At 40.8% G+C, this 17,548-nt stretch overlaps 1 protein-coding gene across 2 annotated transcripts in view; it reads right to left on the bottom strand.

The window, feature by feature from the left end:
• Positions 1-1,567: 1,567 nt before the first annotated feature.
• TRPC4 (transient receptor potential cation channel subfamily C member 4) overlaps positions 1,568-17,548 on the bottom strand; it is a 65,009-nt gene continuing 49,028 nt past the window's right edge. For both annotated transcript variants that reach the window (XM_081893919.1, XM_081893920.1), the window contains exons 5-11: positions 13,641-13,780; positions 10,982-11,295; positions 8,672-8,867; positions 7,341-7,535; positions 5,631-5,672; positions 4,571-4,660; positions 1,568-3,705 (exon numbers count right to left, since the gene is read on the bottom strand). In XM_081893919.1, coding sequence (XP_081750045.1) covers positions 3,007-3,705; positions 4,571-4,660; positions 5,631-5,672; positions 7,341-7,535; positions 8,672-8,867; positions 10,982-11,295; positions 13,641-13,780 — 1,676 coding nt within the window. In that variant the 3' untranslated portion in view covers positions 1,568-3,006. The remainder of the gene's footprint in view (positions 3,706-4,570; positions 4,661-5,630; positions 5,673-7,340; positions 7,536-8,671; positions 8,868-10,981; positions 11,296-13,640; positions 13,781-17,548) is intronic.

Below are 17,548 nucleotides of genomic sequence, written 5' to 3'. Positions count from 1 at the left end.
CTCATCTTGCTTTATTGGCCGAGGGAGCCGGCATACAGCTTCCGGGTCATGTGGCCAGCACGACTAAGCCACTTCTGGTGAACCAGAGCAGCACACAGAAACACCGTTTACCTTCCCGCAGGAGCGGTACCTATTTATCTACTTGCAATTTGACATGCTTTCGAACTGCTTGGTTGGCAGGAGCAGAGACCGAGCAACGGGAGCTCACCCTGTTGCAGGGATTCGAGCCGCCAACGTTCTGATCAGCAAGTCCTAGGCTCAGTGGTTTAGACCACAGCGCCACCCACGTGCTGACCTCTAAACAGCCTCGGCTCAGTATACCTGAAGGAGCGTCTCTACCCCCATCGTTCAGGCAGGATACTGAGGTCCGGCGCCGAGGGCCTTCTGGCGGTTCCCTCACTGTGAGAGGTGAGGTTACAGGGAACCAGGCAGAGGGCCTTCTCAGTAGTGGAATGCCCTCCCACAACTACCTGCCCTGTTTAGGGAAGTTTTTGATGTTTGATTGTGCTTTTAATATTCTGTTGGGAGCATCCCAGAGTGGCTAGGGAAACCCAGCCACATGGGTGGGGTGGAAAGAAAGAAAGAAAGAAAGAAAGAAAGAAAGAAAGAAAGAAAGAAAGAAAGAAAGAAAGAAAGAAAGAAAGAAAGAAAGAAAGAAAGAAAGAAAGAAAGAAAGAAGAAAGAAAGGTTAGGTTTTGTTCTGAACAATTATGCATAACACACACACACACACACACTGCGCCCCGGGATGTTCGTCACTGAAGAGACACAATATCCTATTTGGGCATATCAGAGGCTGGCAAGTGACACAGATTGAGAATCTTTTCTTGTTCAAGAGAGATCAGAACTATGGAGAGATAAACTTCAGTGCTCCCATTCTAAAAACAATTTAGATTATATGGGATTGTATTTCCAGATGTCTGGTGGAAGAGAAGTGTCTCCTCAATATTTTTGAGCTGAGACCTAATGCCCTGTTACCAACCACTAACATGAGTAAATCAGATCATTGTGTGTTGCTATGGCAATCCCAGGCACAGAAAGCACAGTCATTTGCGACGCTGCCAATGAGGAAGACCTTCCTTCCTCTAAGAGAGGGAGTCTGCAGCAACAGCACAGAGCATTGTGCTACATGCGGTGTGGGCCTGGTAGCAGGTTAATCATAACATTCAGCATAGAAGGTGCTGCCTCAGGTGTAGTGCGGACCAGAACTACATGAACAGATTTCAGGAAGGGATGCCAGATCAGGAGTCTAAACCTGAATCCTAGGGTCAGCCCCTGGTGATGTCACAGGAGATGGCCCCCAGTGGTCATAGGGTGGGCTCTCATGATGTCATTAAGTATGATGCATTAAGTGTTAACCACAATGTCTAACCAATGAGAAACTCATAGAATGGCAGAATTTTAGAGTTGGAAGGAAACTCTGCAAGGGAACTTTTGCTTTCAGTTGTCTATGTTCTCTGCCTTACCGCAGCCATGCTTTATCACATGGTCAATTTACTGGAACAGATGTTCAGATATGAATGTAGTGTATATTAGTCTTTTTATAACATAAAACACCAGTCGTTGATGAGAAAGAAACAGACTGTTTAATTTCAAAAATTATTTTGGCTGACAGTAAAACACTTGTTTATGAAAATACTCTCAGATTAATAATATTGTACATTTAAAAGCCAATGGGCGGTATTCAGCTTCGTTTTAGTCAGAGTATACCTACTGAAATTAATGGGGCTAAGACAGTCATGTTCATTAATTCCAATAGGTCTACTCTAAGTAAAACTTAGTTGAATACCAGCCATCGTATTTATTGTGCAAAGAGTCAGAAAGGAGGCCACCAACATCTCAGAAAGGAGACTGATTCATTTCAGATATGTTTTTAGAAGATTTTGAATGATTGTCATAATTTGATAGCACATCAATTAGATTATTCTGAAGCACTCTTGTGTTGCTAGTGAAATACACTGGGATTATGAATGCAGAAGTGAAAAGAGACTTCTCGAAAGTGTACAACTCACAGATTAATCCAAGCTTGAGTGTGTGTCGAGAGTCACAACTGCTTCCAGGTTATCATTCAGAGACATTTTATAAAATATGCTCTCCACCCTTCCAACCCAGACCATCAAGGGGTATGTGTGTGGCTTAGAGAGGCTAAGGATGGATTAACCCATTTTCCAGCAAAATGCATGTGCAAAGTTGCTTTGACATGGGCATCTTCCACTAAAGAAGTCTTAATATTTTATTTTGCTGCAGGGTTATATCTGAAGTTTTCAAATTTAAAAATTCGGCTGCAACACTTTTTAGGTATGGAAATGGTGATCGCTAATAGGGTATGCATACATAAATAACAAATTTACGCTATTTTACATAAATAGCAAAATGATTACTAGTAAATTATAGGCACTAACAATTTCAATAAATTATTTCACTCTTTAAAATTTTATTTATAAATAAGATTTCTAACTAGTTAAATAATTTTGGGTAAAGCCAGCTAAATCATATTCAGAGCAGACCCACCAAAATCAATTTATTAAAGTTGTCCATCGCTTTCAATGGGTCAGAGTAGATATCCGACATTAATCATAGAGTAATATTGGCTATCACCCTTTGACACTGACGATTCTCTCTCGTCCATTTTTAGGAATCCTAAAAAAAGGTTCATAAAGGCTCGCACCTTTGTTAAGCTACATTTATTTGCATAGAAAAATATTTACCATAGGCAATTAACTATCACAGGAGAGAAATGGCATTTATTTCAAATTGGAAAAGATAGCTAAAAAGTATCTGTGGGTTATTGCAACAGTACAAGAATACAAGATGCTCCCATTTAATAAAAAATGTAAAAGAAGCTGTGAAAGCTAAAGCAGGCTACAAAACAGAAGGCTCCTTCATTTCCTCTTCTTCACTGAGCTATGTTACAGCTATGTTGCCTCTGAATGCTTTGATTCTTTATTTTCTGATTTAAGCATCACCACCGCCAAGTGTGTTTCTACAGGCTTCTGCCTCCGCTCATCACAATCTTGTTGTCAGGTAATTGTCCTGAACAATTGTTTCTTGTTTCACAACAGAGTCACTACTACTGAAGTCCTGCTCATTGTCCGGAGAATCCTTTGGTGTGGGCAAATTAGCCTTCTTCATTTCAGAAGCAGCAGCAACTTTCTCATCCACCTTTGAGTCCAGCGCCTCATTTCTGGCCTGATTATGAGTGCCTACGCTACAGCTTTCGCTGAGATCCCGAACGTTGAGTTCGCAGTTCACAACCAATGCTTTCACTCCCATTTCAGGAGTTTTCTCACATTCTTCTGTTTGTTGGCGGGAAACATCTTCAGAAATCGAGTAGATACTCGTCCTTTGCTCAGCACTTTTGGATTGTCTGTGAAAGAACCCAAACTTCTTCACATCACTCATAAAATTCACTTTCCTCTGCTTTTCCTTGGAGGAAACTCTTGTCATCATGGCTGACCCATTGCTGTGGCTGTGGGCTTCAGAGGCTCTTGCCACTGCTTTGGGGTGAATCATGGAAGTTATGTCAAAAAGGCTAAGGTTTCTCTTCTTAATTTTCTCGTCTCCTCCATTTTCATTTCCTTCATCAGATTCCGGCAAAGAGGACTCTTCTCTGCTGACTTTTGAGGACTGTAAATTAGACAGCTTGTTTCCTTTTAACAAACCCAGGACTTCAAAGCGGAAACTGGAAATATCTTGCTTTAACTCCTAAAACATTAGAAGAAAAATGCTATGCTTAACATGAAAGGAATTGTAAATAAATAAATAGCCACCCTTCATCCGAAGGTCTCAGGGCAGTTCACAAGATAAATGCTGGAATATCATTAAATTGCTATTTTAATAAGCATCTTGCTATTTACAAGTAGCAGAAATGTTTTCAGCTGTTGAGAATTGACTATAGGGATGTCAGAAAGAGAGATAGAAGGAAGTCTAAGCTCACTTTGAGCAAATAATATAAGCTGTGAATATGTGTATTGAATTAAATGAAATATGGGAAAATTTAATAAAAAATATGTTTAAAAAAAGAGAGAATTGAAACTTGGGTTTGGGGATGTAGTGTGGGTTTTGGAGGGGGAAATAAATAAAAGTTCACTTGAGGCCATTTATAGTATTCCAAGTTCTCCACACCCCCACTTAGTGAATTGTTTCATGCAAAGTGAATACAGTCTGCCTATGGAAAGGTGCAAGAGACGTCATAAAGTTTAGCTCTCACGATTTTTTCACAAACCCTTCCCTGCTATGTTATGAGATCGCTAAGTCACAGTGTGTGGATTCCTGTCATGTTTTCCTCACAAGGCATCCAGATTTCATGGGTTGGCTATGCTTCTAGGTCTTGGTTTATTTCTACATCCAGTAAACCCTACAGACTGTGTTTCTATTTTTAATGTTTCATATTTGATATTAGACACTGTATGTGAAAATTGTTGCATTACAATGTATTTCAAGCACGTTTTTGTGTGTAAATGCACTCAACTTTCAGTGGCAAATATCTTAGATTATTCCCCACCACCACATGAAGCTCTTTAATGTTTTGATTCATTGTTATTAAGGTGTCCAACATAAGAGCAGTCACCTTAAAATTCTCTTCGGTCAACCCCTCTTCAGTTTTAGCATCTCTTATCATTGCAGCCACGTATCTCTTAACCAGATTTCTCATGACCTCCTGAAAGATAAGAACAGTCCAATTTTGACAGCACTTCTAACTGTGCTGCTTGACATTTGATGGATCAGAAATTTCATCACCTTTTGCTTTAAATTATGCAATTACAAAAAAAGGACTAAAAAAATCATTATATGTAGAGTAATTGCCAGCTGGTCACTTTTTGGGGAAACAGATTCTGCCACACAGGAGTTGTAAGGATCCAGGGGAACCTGTCTTCATTTTGACCCTTGTTTATAGAAAATTTAAATTTGTGCAGGTGCCATGTTTTGAACTGAGCTGAAGGGCCACAACAGCCCTTAGCTTTGGCCTCTGACTTGCTCTAGCACAAGTTGAGACATCAGCAAAAATGTCATTAATTCTTACAGTGCAATTGAAGTAAATACATTTGAAAGTAGCTTGAATTAGCCCAAAGGTGGATGATGTCCATTACTTTCAATGAGATGATCATCTGGCTGTACAACCAGATATTCAAGCAAGTGAGGATGCCTTCCTGGCTTTCAATGAGATGTGCACCTGCATATACAGTGGTACCTTGGTTCTCAAACTTAATCCATTCTGGGAGTCCGTTCGATTCCTGAAACGGTTCGAAAACCAAGGTACAGCTTCCGATTGGCTGCAGGAGCTTCCTGCACTCAATCGGAAGACGCGTCGGAATTTCGGCTTCCAAAAAATGTTCACAAACCGGAACACTAACTTCTGGGTTTGCGGCGTTCGGGAGCCAAGCTGTTTGAGTACCAAGGTACTACTGTATATTCATTTGCAAATTCCCCAGGCACTAACGTTTATACCTGCAACTGGAAGCATTTATTCTTGGACAGCTTTGGGCAGAAGATAAGCTCGAATAATTGTATCCAACAATGGAACGGCAATATCTATGTTGGAAACTAAATCGGTATCCTATCCTGAGTGACATCCTGAGCAAAATGCTCAATTCCTTCCAGTAAAAAAAGTAAAAGATGAGATTGGTTACCTGATACTGATTATGCCTTCTCAAATTATCAGCTGCACGCCTCTGAAAATAAAGAACATAAATTAGCTGGAATGATATTTGAAAAGCAATTATGTCTGAATAGCAGAGATGTCCACCGTGGCCAAAATAATCCACAAAAGGTCCGCCTCAAAATTGGGCTTAATTTGATGCAAACCTTTTGTCAAAAAGATAACATCCAAGGAAGAATATGAATAGTGTTACATCTTAATGTGAAGTCCATGTCAATTTTACAGGAAAGACCCATTCACAAGAGCTCCCAAATTAAACCTTTTATTTCAAGCAAAGTAACACTTGGCTAAGAGTGATGGTCAAAGAAGAGGAGGAGAAGGAGAAGATTGATTGCTTAAGACAGCTGCAAAGTGGTTAGCAGAAATGAACATGGATCAACTTCAGTGTCCAGGAAAGGCATTAGGATTTTGAAAACAGAGGCCACATTCAGACTACTTATTGGATCTAGCCCTGGCTCGTGGAAATTGGGCAGTGTAGGCACAGCAGATATGAGGCAGTCAATAAAGAGAAACTTTGGCTGAAAATTTAATGTGTGTGTGTTAGGGGTGATATAAGACCTTATGGAGAATGTGCATATAATCTGCCCATGAAGAAGGAATTGTGTTCATTTCCTGGTCAATATACATAAACCAACAGGCCTTGGGGAATATGCATGTATCAACTGCATTTTGTACATTCTCCAGTCAGTATGCATAGCCTCCAAGAAACATGCTCTTGTCTTTTTTAATCTAGCTCTTGTTCAGAAGTGTGAAATCTGTGGCCCCCTGCCCTCTGCTTCTGGCCCACTGCCTAATCTTACATGGATTACAACATGCCTTACCTGTGATCAGCCAAACATTGGAAAGAGGGGGTAGGTCTTCAGATAAATATTTATTTATTCATTCTGTTAGGGATTGTGCAGAATGGCCAGAGAGTGCACAAAATGCAGTTAGAGAGATTTAGTCAATTTTCCCAAAGGCCTGTTGGGGTGGGGGGTTTGCATTTATTGACCAGGAAAGGTGCACACTTCCCTCTTCATGGGCAGATTCTTCAGGAGGTCTAGTGAATGAGCACAAGGGCCAGTTTTTAAGCGTATTAGCTGCTCATCTTACATTACACCTAACATATACATTTAGGAAAAATATCCTTTGTAATGGGGAAAAGGAAGTGGCAAAATAGTGACTTGGGAGACGCATGACTACAGCTGTGCTGTGTGTGTGTGTGTGTGTGTGTAATTCCACACTTTTTATGGCAATTAACTCAGGCTGACTATTGAATGTCCAATCCTGACTCCCTGATGTGTGTATTAATATGATACACATGCACAAACATTACTAATTCAGCAGTCTTTTTACATGATAGTAAGTCGGGAGTTCTCGTCCATAGCTTTTTGGTAATGAAAACCATCATTGGGGATTGTTTGGGGGAAAGTTATTTTAAGATGTCAAAGTTACGGTACGTCTTTCCAAATTCGTAACACCTGACTCATTATTTTGGTGGTGATAGGCAACACCGATCAGTTCTGGTTTCCCTTAACCAGAAAAGGGAAGAGGGGGATATTTTCATTTTGTGCTTGTCTCCCAACAGTGGTATGAGATAGATGGAAAATAGTAGTGCCCAGGCTGGCTTTTGCCTAACATGCTGGCTTTTGCCTAACATAAAGAAAGGCAGGTGGTGAGGAAAATGGCAATTTTTGCTTACCCCAATTGTTCCAAAACTTTCAGGTTTCTTTCTGATTTTTTTCCTGAACACTTGTCTCCACAGCCATCTGATCAGGTACCAGAGAGATTTGGGACTTGGTATGACATTAAACGGAGTAGGCAGAGTCCCTCCTTCTTCGAAGTAACTCATCCAAAGTTTTGTTCGAGCAAATTTCCATTCAATGTCTGCATGATCCTGAATACAGGAAATATGGAAACATATTTTCATTTCTTATTGGAGAGAGCTGAAATTCTCCCTCTCTACCTGTTTTTACACAGGTGCTGAAAACCTTTTTAGTCCATCAAGTATGTTACAGATAACGGTTTTTATGTTGTCTCCTTTGCTTTTAAAGCAAAAGTTTGAGTTATTTTTATTCTAGAAATTGGACCCAATTTGGATCACGGCTGTGTTACAATGGGAAAGGAACCTCCTCAAGTTGTTACTCTATACCAAATTAGAATCCCCTGTAGCTTTTTTAGGAGAAGCACAATTGTGTGAGGAGATCAAATCATGGATTTTCCACATAATTTTTACTTTGGTTCTAGGAAAGGGGGAAATAGATATAGATCTTGAAGGCAGAGAATATCTTTTTCAAAACCTGATCTGTAAAGAAGCTACTTGAGGAGCCTTTTCTGCTGAAGAGGAGGATGGGAAATAATGAATAAACAAGGACACAGCAGTTAAAAGTAAAGAAAGAAGTAGGACAAAAGTAGGTGTGTTCAATGCACGATAAGTAAAGCAAACTGAATGGTATGGGGAAGAATGTAGGGAAAAAGGAAAGAACAAATGAAGGAAAACAGAAATGAGAATAATGGGAAGAAGATAGAAAGAACCAGACAGATTTGGTCTTCTCAGTACAAGGAAAAAATAAAGTATGAATGTAAGTTGATGAAACTGAGAAGTATCTAGAAGAGAATCAAATGTATATAAGAGAATATAGGTCTAATAAGATGGCTGGCTAGGAACAGAAAGTCAGTAACACTTTGGCATAATTTGGCAAAACTAGAAATCTCAGCTTTCTTGCTTAGAAAAGTAGGTTCTTTATATGTCCCCCAATGTTGAATACTGATTAAATTATGAGATGCTGGGTGCTGAATACCAAATGGTATGCAAAGCCAGGCTTATTTAATTTTGCACCTGGTGAAAAATTACTCCTGCTACAATGCTCAGGTAGCTGATTTCTGCTTCTTTGGAGGCTAGAGCACATTCTAGGGAACCTAATTTTGTAAGCATACATAAGCACAGGGCTTATTGTTCTCAAACAGCTGGAATTTTGGTCAACTGACAGATACGGCTTTCAAAGTGAACAAGAATCAAACCAAGGAACTGACAGCAATGAGCTGATAGGAATTGTTCATCATAGCTATCAACATGTTGAGAAGGACGACCAGAGAGATGACATTGTAGGTCCCAAACATGGTGGCCCCAACAAACTCAGTGAATTCATGTCGTGCGTCTACATTGGTCACATAAAGGTTGATGAGCCCAAACACCGACCAAAACAGTGACTGGAGAGTTTCAAACAAACTGCAAAGAAAGAAAAAAAGAAAAGGAAAAGTCTTAAAGAAAACAGAAGCATCCCATTTGTTTTAAATACTACATCCTCGCTCCAAACTTTAATTAAAACCTTTAAACTTAAAACAGCAAATGAGACATTTAAATGCAATTAAGTTATAGCCCAGTTCTAGGCTGTGCTCACTGGGATTCGAGCATTGATTAGCACATGGGGAAATCAGGTCCTCTTGCAAAGCCTTAATGGATCATAAAGGGATTTTGGATAACAGGGAAATAGCAAAGAGGGATGGTGGGGCAGGCTATCTATCGTCCCTGGCATAGCATCCTAAGGGCATGTTGGTACCAGTGGAAACAGTGCAGCTATATAGGACTTGGTGGCTTTTACATGGCACTAGATTAGGTATTGAAATGCAAATTGGGGCTTGCAGTTCAGTACTGCAATTAGCGTGAAACTAGATGTTACAAATAAACACTGAGCTGCCGCTGAAAAATATCACCCCCAACTGAAGTCCCCCCCTCCGTACTTATATATGTGCTGACATCATCATGCTTTGTATCTCCCCAGCTACTGCAGCCAATTATGCTGCCTCCATGCAGGAAAACGTACAGGATGAGAATGCATCTGTATATGATGTAAGTTTTGCTGCATGTTACAGACAGGAATAACTTGAAACAATGCTGTCACTTTGGGTGTCAGCTCCATTTCATCATAACATCTAGATCTCCTATTACATTTCCTCAGTCAAATTTTTGGTACTGTAGGTGGAATATGGATTCTTTCATATCTGGGGTTTTTTTAGCAGCATTAAAGGTATGATTCATAAGAATATAAGCAAAGCCTGCTGGATCAGGCCAATGGTCTACAGCAGGGGTGTCCAACTTCCAAGAGACTGTGATCTACTCCCACTATTAAAAATCTGGCAGTGATCTACCCATCAAAGTTGTTGGGCTTTTTAGGGGAGAGAATGAGCCGAAGTTGTTGCGATCTCAATCGACCTGTTGGACACCCCCGGTCTACAGAATCCTGCTCTCACAGTGCTCAACCACATGCCTGTGGGGAGCCCACAAGAAGGATTTGAGGACAAGAACCCTCTCCCTCGTGTGGTATCCAGAAACTGGTATTCAGAAGCATTAGTGCCTCTGGTCATGGAGGACAGCATAAACTATCGTGGTTAGTAGTCATCAATAGCCTTCTCCTCCAGGAATTTGTCCAATCTTCGATTAAAGCTGTTATGTACTGAGTTGAATAGGATCCAAAATGCAGCAGTCTGATTGGTCCTAGAACAATAGGATACAGAATGCAGCAGTCTGATTGGTCCGCAGGAGCCACCCAATCCAACTCCAGGTGGAAGTGAATCCACAACCTGATTGGCCTACAGGAGAATCCCAGAATTAATCAATCATGTGGGGCCCATTGTGTAACTAATGTATATAAAGCAGACATTTTGGGGGAACTTCCATTCCTCACTACCATGAGCTGAATAAAGAGCATGAAATCCACACTTGATTCCGAGTATATTTCACTGGCGATGAAGGTGGGATCCTGCTGAGCTGACCGCCACACACAGCACCGCCACCTGCCACACCGCTGCCTCGCACCGTTTATCCAGGCTTCAGCAAAGCCATCTAAATCAGTGACCATGACTGTCTCCCACTGAAGCGAGTTCCATATTCTAACTATGTGCTGCATGAAGAAGTACAGTGGTACCTTGGTTTTTGAACGTCTCCGTTGACGAACATTTCGGTTTTTGAACACGCCTCGGAAGTCGAACATGTCACATGGCTTCCACTGAGTGCAAGATCCTGAGGCCTAGCTGTTGGCTATTGAGTTTTCAGTTTTCGAATGGTTCAAAACTTGAAAGGTCTTCCAGAACGGACTACGTTCGAAAACCGAGGTACCACTGTACTTTATCTGTCCTGAATTTTCCAGCATTCAGCTTCATGAGATTTCCATAGCTTCTAGTGAGTATCAGTTTGTTGCCTTGTATGTTGTGCATTTAAATTCCTTCCTTAAAATGAAACCAGTTTGCCGCCCTAGACAACTCTCTAGCAACAAATCAACACAGAGCACTGTGCAATACAAAAAAGAATACCATGAATTGTTTAAGTAGGAAATGCTAACTTACGTTGAAAATGCATTATTCTGATTTTCACACCGAATCCCTTTACAGCGATTGGCATCATTTGTTTCATAATAGAAATATAGCTGGTTAAGTCCATTTGCAAAAGCTAGCAGCACAAGACAGTAGATGAAAAGAAACTTTAAAATGTCCAGTAACATTCTTCCAAGAGAGATCTGCAATGGTCCCAGATGAGAATTTGCAGTGAATAATGAGATCAGGCGCAGAGAACTAAAGATGTTTGCAATAGCAAACAGTGCCTCAGCCACCAGTGTTGGGTGCCACATATCCCAGCTCTGTCTTGGGAGCAGCCCACTGTACTGAAAACAATAGAGTTATGCAAAATTAGCAAGGTCTTTCCCCAACAATACAAAAACCATTATGTTCTGCAATCACTTTTCATTTCAGCAAGACCATACTCTTCCAAGACAGACCCTCAATGAGTAATTGTTAGATATGACTCCTTTCATTTGCTGCTTCACAATCCTTTTGAGAATACAGTGGTACCTTGGTTCTCAAACGCCTTGGTACTCAAACAACTTGGAACCCAAACACTGCAAACTTGGAAGTAAGTGTTCCGGTTTGCGAACTCTTTTCGGAAGCCAAACTTGCTCCATTTTGAGTGTTATGCTTCCGATTTGAGTGCCACACATCCGTTTTGAGTTTACACTGAGGTCTGTCAGTTTTTGCCATTTATTTTGTGTTTTTGTTTCTGTGGCTTTTTGTTTTGTTTTTGTGACTGTGTGGAACCCAGTTCAGCTACTGATTGATTGATTGTGTGACTGCAGTACATTGTTTCTTGCTTTCATTTTATGGATCAATGGTCTTGTTAGATAGTAAAATTCATGTTAAATTGCTGTTTTAGGGGCTGTTTTTAAAGTCTGGAATGGATTAATCCATTTTGCATTACTTTCTATGGGAAAGCGCACCTTGGTTTTGGAATGCTTTGGTTTTGGAATGGACTTCTGGAACGGGTTAAGTTTGAGAACCAAGGTACCACTGTAATAATAATAATAATAATAAAATTGTACCCTGCCCATCTGACTGGGTTCCCCCAGCCACTGTGGGTGGCTTCCAACACATTTAAAAACAATATTTTGTGAGGTACCCTATATTCTGAACAGATGAACAGTCCTTCGCCTGTAACTGTGACCAGACCACTCCCCTGGAAATTCCCCACAGATAGTTATTCTGTGTTTTCTTTCTGAATATACACCTTCCAGAATATACACCTTCTTCACAAAAGCTAACTGGCCAGAACTGGGTAGATCTTTTGACATTTCACACGCTACAGTCATTGAGAAAGAGAGAGCAGTCTCTAAATAAATTTCTAAAACATCACCTAGACTATGCTGCAAAATCGAAGTTAAAACATCACAAATCTCTTGCAATGATGGCCGTCCTGTGTTCAGGACACTCATTATCTGTGCTATCCAATCAAGTCTGTATAATCCATGTTCCAAAATTCAATTGTCTTTTACGACCACTGGATGGTGACCCCACTGGGCACAGTAATCCAGCCAGGGGGAAATGGTGGCAGACTAGGTTTAGGGCACCTTTTCTAGTCCCTCCCCCTTTTTGGAGCCAGCAGAGCGGATCCTAAATAGGACTGCTCAGTCATAGATACAGCTGCTGAGCTACTCAACGGCCTCATTCCTTGAGTCGGAATGAATGAATCTGTATTCACTGCCCATGTACCGGTTCATGACAAGGGGATTCCAGATTTCACAGTCCTGCCACCGTTACCATTTGCCGATTGCCATGGGACTTCTTTGGGTCCGGGATGGGCTTTTGGAAGATGCCTGTGCGTGCATTTGTTTTATGTTGCAGTATTCACAGTAAGGCTTTTTTCCGATGGCATGAATAACACAACGACCAGTAGGTTCTTATCTGCTGCAGCCTTCATCCGCCTTCACAGCCACTGTAACATACCACTTGTTATCTTCTGCCTGTTCTGCCGTTGAGGACGTCTTGGATCATTCCTTGTCTCCCTTTGACTTTACTGCCTTGGGTGACCCTGCTGGGAGTACGAGACTCCCGATGGCTTCGTTAAAAAGGTCACAGGAACGTGCAAGCCCAGTCACCACGACAAGGTGATGATCCAGCAAGTGAGACATCAGGAATGGAACAGAACTGGTACATAAAATAATTCATCTCCACAAGCAGGCTGGGTTTTACTGATCTCAAATACCTATAAAGTTTACCCTGAAATTGAATCCAGTCAAGATGTGTCTTGCAGGCTCTGGAGTTTGGGAAATGAGTAGATTTCCTGTTCTTGTTGGGATCGCTCTCCCTTGGAGAGTTCAGGTATGTTGTTTGGGATGTACACCCTGATCTGATTTCATTTCACTAAACAACAGAAATTATTCAGGAAATTGTGGCATTTGAATTCCTTAACAGTGAATTTCCATTTTGCTTTTGTCCTATTTGTTCACTTCAAAAATTCTAATTCAGAATGGGCATTTTCCACAATGAGCCAAAACTTTTGTTTAGGATTATCTCTTATCCCCAAGTTACTGATTACTGAATTGGCAGTTATTAATCAACAACGAAAGGCAATATAAAGAGAAGAGATCCTGAGAAAGGGAAAACAACAATAAAATCACATTCAAAGTAAATGTCAAGTATATAGTATATTCACAATATGAATAGATGTCTTGATTACCTTTGAAAATGCAACAATTTTTAAAGATATTGTTGCCAGGTACAATGAGTTCATTACAAAATCCATCAGGTTCCACCAGTCATGAATATAATCCTGCAGGCCGCCATCCCACATTTGTTTAATTTCACCCCAGATAAACCCTGCAAATATAGAAAGCAGTGATATAAGTTAGTTGTATGAATTGCTTAAGCTGTTGTGTTTATTTACTTAAAATGAAATAAAAGCACAAGATATTTTAAGCATGCTCAGCTACAACCATAATAGCCACTACAATCTATTAGTCACATATATTGTTATTTTTAATTTGTGATTCACGTTTCTCATATATATATATATATATATATATATATATATATATATATATATATATATGCAGGTTTTGGTGTCCTCGGGTGTCTTCCCGTGTAAAAGTTGGGGTGTCTAGGCGACGTTTCGACGAGGTCTCACTCGTCATCTTCAGGCTGGTGCTTTCGGCTTCTTGTTACTGGAACAGAGCAGGATCTCAGTGTTTGAGTTCCTATAAATACTGTTGAGGGGGTGTGGTGTATAGCCTCCAATGTTCTGGGCAGAGAGGAAGTTCCCAGGCTAGTGTGCCTTTTCTTCTTTTGTTCCTTAATTACTTGAGGGATATCTTGAGTGATTTCTTGAGTGATATCCTGAGTACCACTTAGGTGGGTCATTAGGTGTGGATTAGTTGCTAAAGTCTTTGTGTCTTGACCTCTTGAACTTTGTGAAGAGTTTTTCTGAGAAGGTGGCTGTACTGCACTTAGTTGTGCTCTGGCTTGGCTTCGTGTATAGGGGCGAGCTGTGGTTTTGTGGCCTGTGTCAGCCAGATCTGTGTAGGGATTGCAGGGGGGTGCAGCATCCGGAGGTGCCACCATGGTTTGGCTACTGGATGGTGTCTGTAATTTATCTGTGGAGAGGGTCTGGGTTTGGGTCTGGTGTGGTTGGTTGGTGATGGCGTTCTGTGTGCCTCTGGATCTGGTGTCAGTTTTTGTGGGGAGGGCTAATTTCCAGATGTCTGGCAAGCGGGATGTGTCGTCACGCTTGTTCATGTTGTGAGGGTGTTTCTCTATCTCGATGGCTTCCATGATTATTCTCTTGTGGTGATGTTCCATGTTAAAGAGCAATTTGGAATCTGCAAAATTAATTTCGTGTCCTGTTTCTTTCATGTGTTGGAAAAGAGAGGAAGTTTTTTCTTCTTTTTTGACGGCATTCTTGTGTTCTGCGATACGTGCATTTATTCGTCTGTTTGTTTGTCCAATGTACGTGGCTGGGCAGACTTTGCAGGGTATTTCATAGACCCCTTGGTTTTCCAACTGGATTTTATCCTTGGGGTTTCTGAGGATATTGGCTATTTTTTGGTTGGTGCAAAAGGCTGTTTTGATATTGTGTTTATGGAGGATTTTGCTAATTTTATCTGTAGTGCCCTTGATATAAGGAAGGAGGGCCATGCCATTGTTTTCTTCTGTGTCTTGGTTTTTGGGGGGTGTTTCTTTTTGGATTAGCTTCGTAACCCTGTTTTGCTGGTATCCATTGGCAATTAAATTAATTTTGCAGATTCCAAATTGCTCTTTAACATGGAACATCACCACAAGAGAATAATCATGGAAGCCATCGAGATAGAGAAACACCCTCACAACATGAACAAGCGTGACGACACATCCCGCTTGCCAGACATCTGGAAATTAGCCCTCCCCACAAAAACTGACACCAGATCCAGAGGCACACAGAACGCCATCACCAATCAACCACACCAGACCCAAACCCAGACCCTCTCCACAGATAAATTACAGACACCATCCAGTAGCCAAACCATGGTGGCACCTCCGGATGCTGCACCCCCCTGCAATCCCTACACAGATCTGGCTGACACAGGCCACAAAACCACAGCTCGCCCCTATACACGAAGCCAAGCCAGAGCACAACTAAGTGCAGTACAGCCACCTTCTCAGAAAAACTCTTCACAAAGTTCAAGAGGTCAAGACACAAAGACTTTAGCAACTAATCCACACCTAATGACCCACCTAAGTGGTACTCAGGATATCACTCAAGAAATCACTCAAGATATCCCTCAAGTAATTAAGGAACAAAAGAAGAAAAGGCACACTAGCCTGGGAACTTCCTCTCTGCCCAGAACATTGGAGGCTATACACCACACCCCCTCAACAGTATTTATAGGAACTCAAACACTGAGATCCTGCTCTGTTCCAGTAACAAGAAGCCGAAAGCACCAGCCTGAAGATGACGAGTGAGACCTCGTCGAAACGTCGCCTAGACACCCCAACTTTTACACGGGAAGACACCCGAGGACACCAAAACCTGCATTCCTGTACCCGTGAAAATCTACGAAAGCATATATATATATATATATATATATGCCATATATATATATGCCATATATATATGCCATATATATATATATATATATATATATATATATATATATATGCCATATGCCATATATATATATATATATGGCATAATCAACGGGAAATTTCCCAGTGCAGTCCCACGGAAGAGAACAGGAGCTGCAGCAACAATGGTTACTATTCTGCTCACCATGTACTTTGGTTCCACTGACTGTAGCCTAAAGGCAATGGGGAGAATTACTCTGAACTTGGCAGGCTGTGAATTCAGGTTTAAATTTATAACTGCTTTTCAAACTTTGATTTTTGACCTTTAAACAACACTTCCTGAAATTTAGCACCAGTGGTCACCTGCTGTTTAAATGGCACTTCAGAGGAACTGCATGTGATGAAAAACTCAGTCACCTAAAGTGAAATTTATTGTTGGGAAATAATTGTTTTATTACTATTCACAGCAACGAACACCACCTTTTTGTTTTCCATAGCACTCATAACTGATTTAAGACACTCATTCTGGGAAACAGCTAATAGGAAACACTTATCAGATGTTATGCATACAGGCAGCTTTGCTTGACCAAATCAGGATATATTTCAAGCAGCTAATAAATTTCAGTGTGGCTGATATACCTTGGAAAATAATAGTTCTAGGGAGAGAATGTAAAGAGCCTTTTAGGGTGTAATCCAGTACTGAACATCCTTCAGCTGAGGGGCTAAAGGATTTGGTGACAACCATGGTAGATGCCACTCCAAAAATACAGGTGAAATGGCCAAAACAGGGCAGACATGGGTGAGATGTGGGTGGCACAGGAGAGTAAAATACTTGGATCAAATCCTATACCCTTAGAATTTTACAACAGCCACAGACCTGCTGCAAATAACTTTTCTCCCATTGTATTTTTTTTTAAGACTAGGCAACTTCCTGTGCCATCACAAGAGTGTAGGATGTGAACTCACCATCCAGTTACAGCATATTGCTGCCATATATAATTCCCCAAAAGAGATACCATAACTCAAGATGACAGGGTGAACACAACATGGGATTTGGTTATATATTTTTGTGCACATTTAGGAGTTCTCAAGGAGGAGCCATTAAATTCCAGCTTTTTCTCCATCACAGTCACACATTCCCAAAACATTGCTAATGGTCTTTTTGATCATCATGAATAGCAGAAACTGGAATCATTGCAGCTAGGGCCAAAATAATAATGCCAAATGTATTCAGCAAAAGGACTTGGAAGTTAAGGGCATGCTTAAATCTCTTCTGTTGATTGAAATCAGTGGGTGAAAAAGAACATATGAGATGGTAAGCAGCTTGGAGGAGATTCTGATCAGAAAAAGGCCAGGAGTAAAGAGAGGTCAGCGCTTCCTTCTATGTAACTACTTTGTTGAAAACGGCAACCGACTGGGGCTGATTTTAGTTGTTTTTTATTTCTAAAGAGAAACTTGCCAAGACCTTATTAATGTGCACTTGCACGAAAACACAGAGTTTGACAGTCTATCTTTTGCTCTACTGGTAATCCTCTCTCCCCTTCATCTCCG

Source organism: Podarcis melisellensis, assembly GCF_964234715.1.
Source record: "Podarcis melisellensis genome assembly, chromosome: 17".
Classification (NCBI taxonomy): Eukaryota; Metazoa; Chordata; class Lepidosauria; order Squamata; family Lacertidae; genus Podarcis; species Podarcis melisellensis.
The sequence above is the reverse complement of the archived record's forward strand: the minus strand, read 5'-3'. Positions and strand labels throughout refer to the sequence as shown.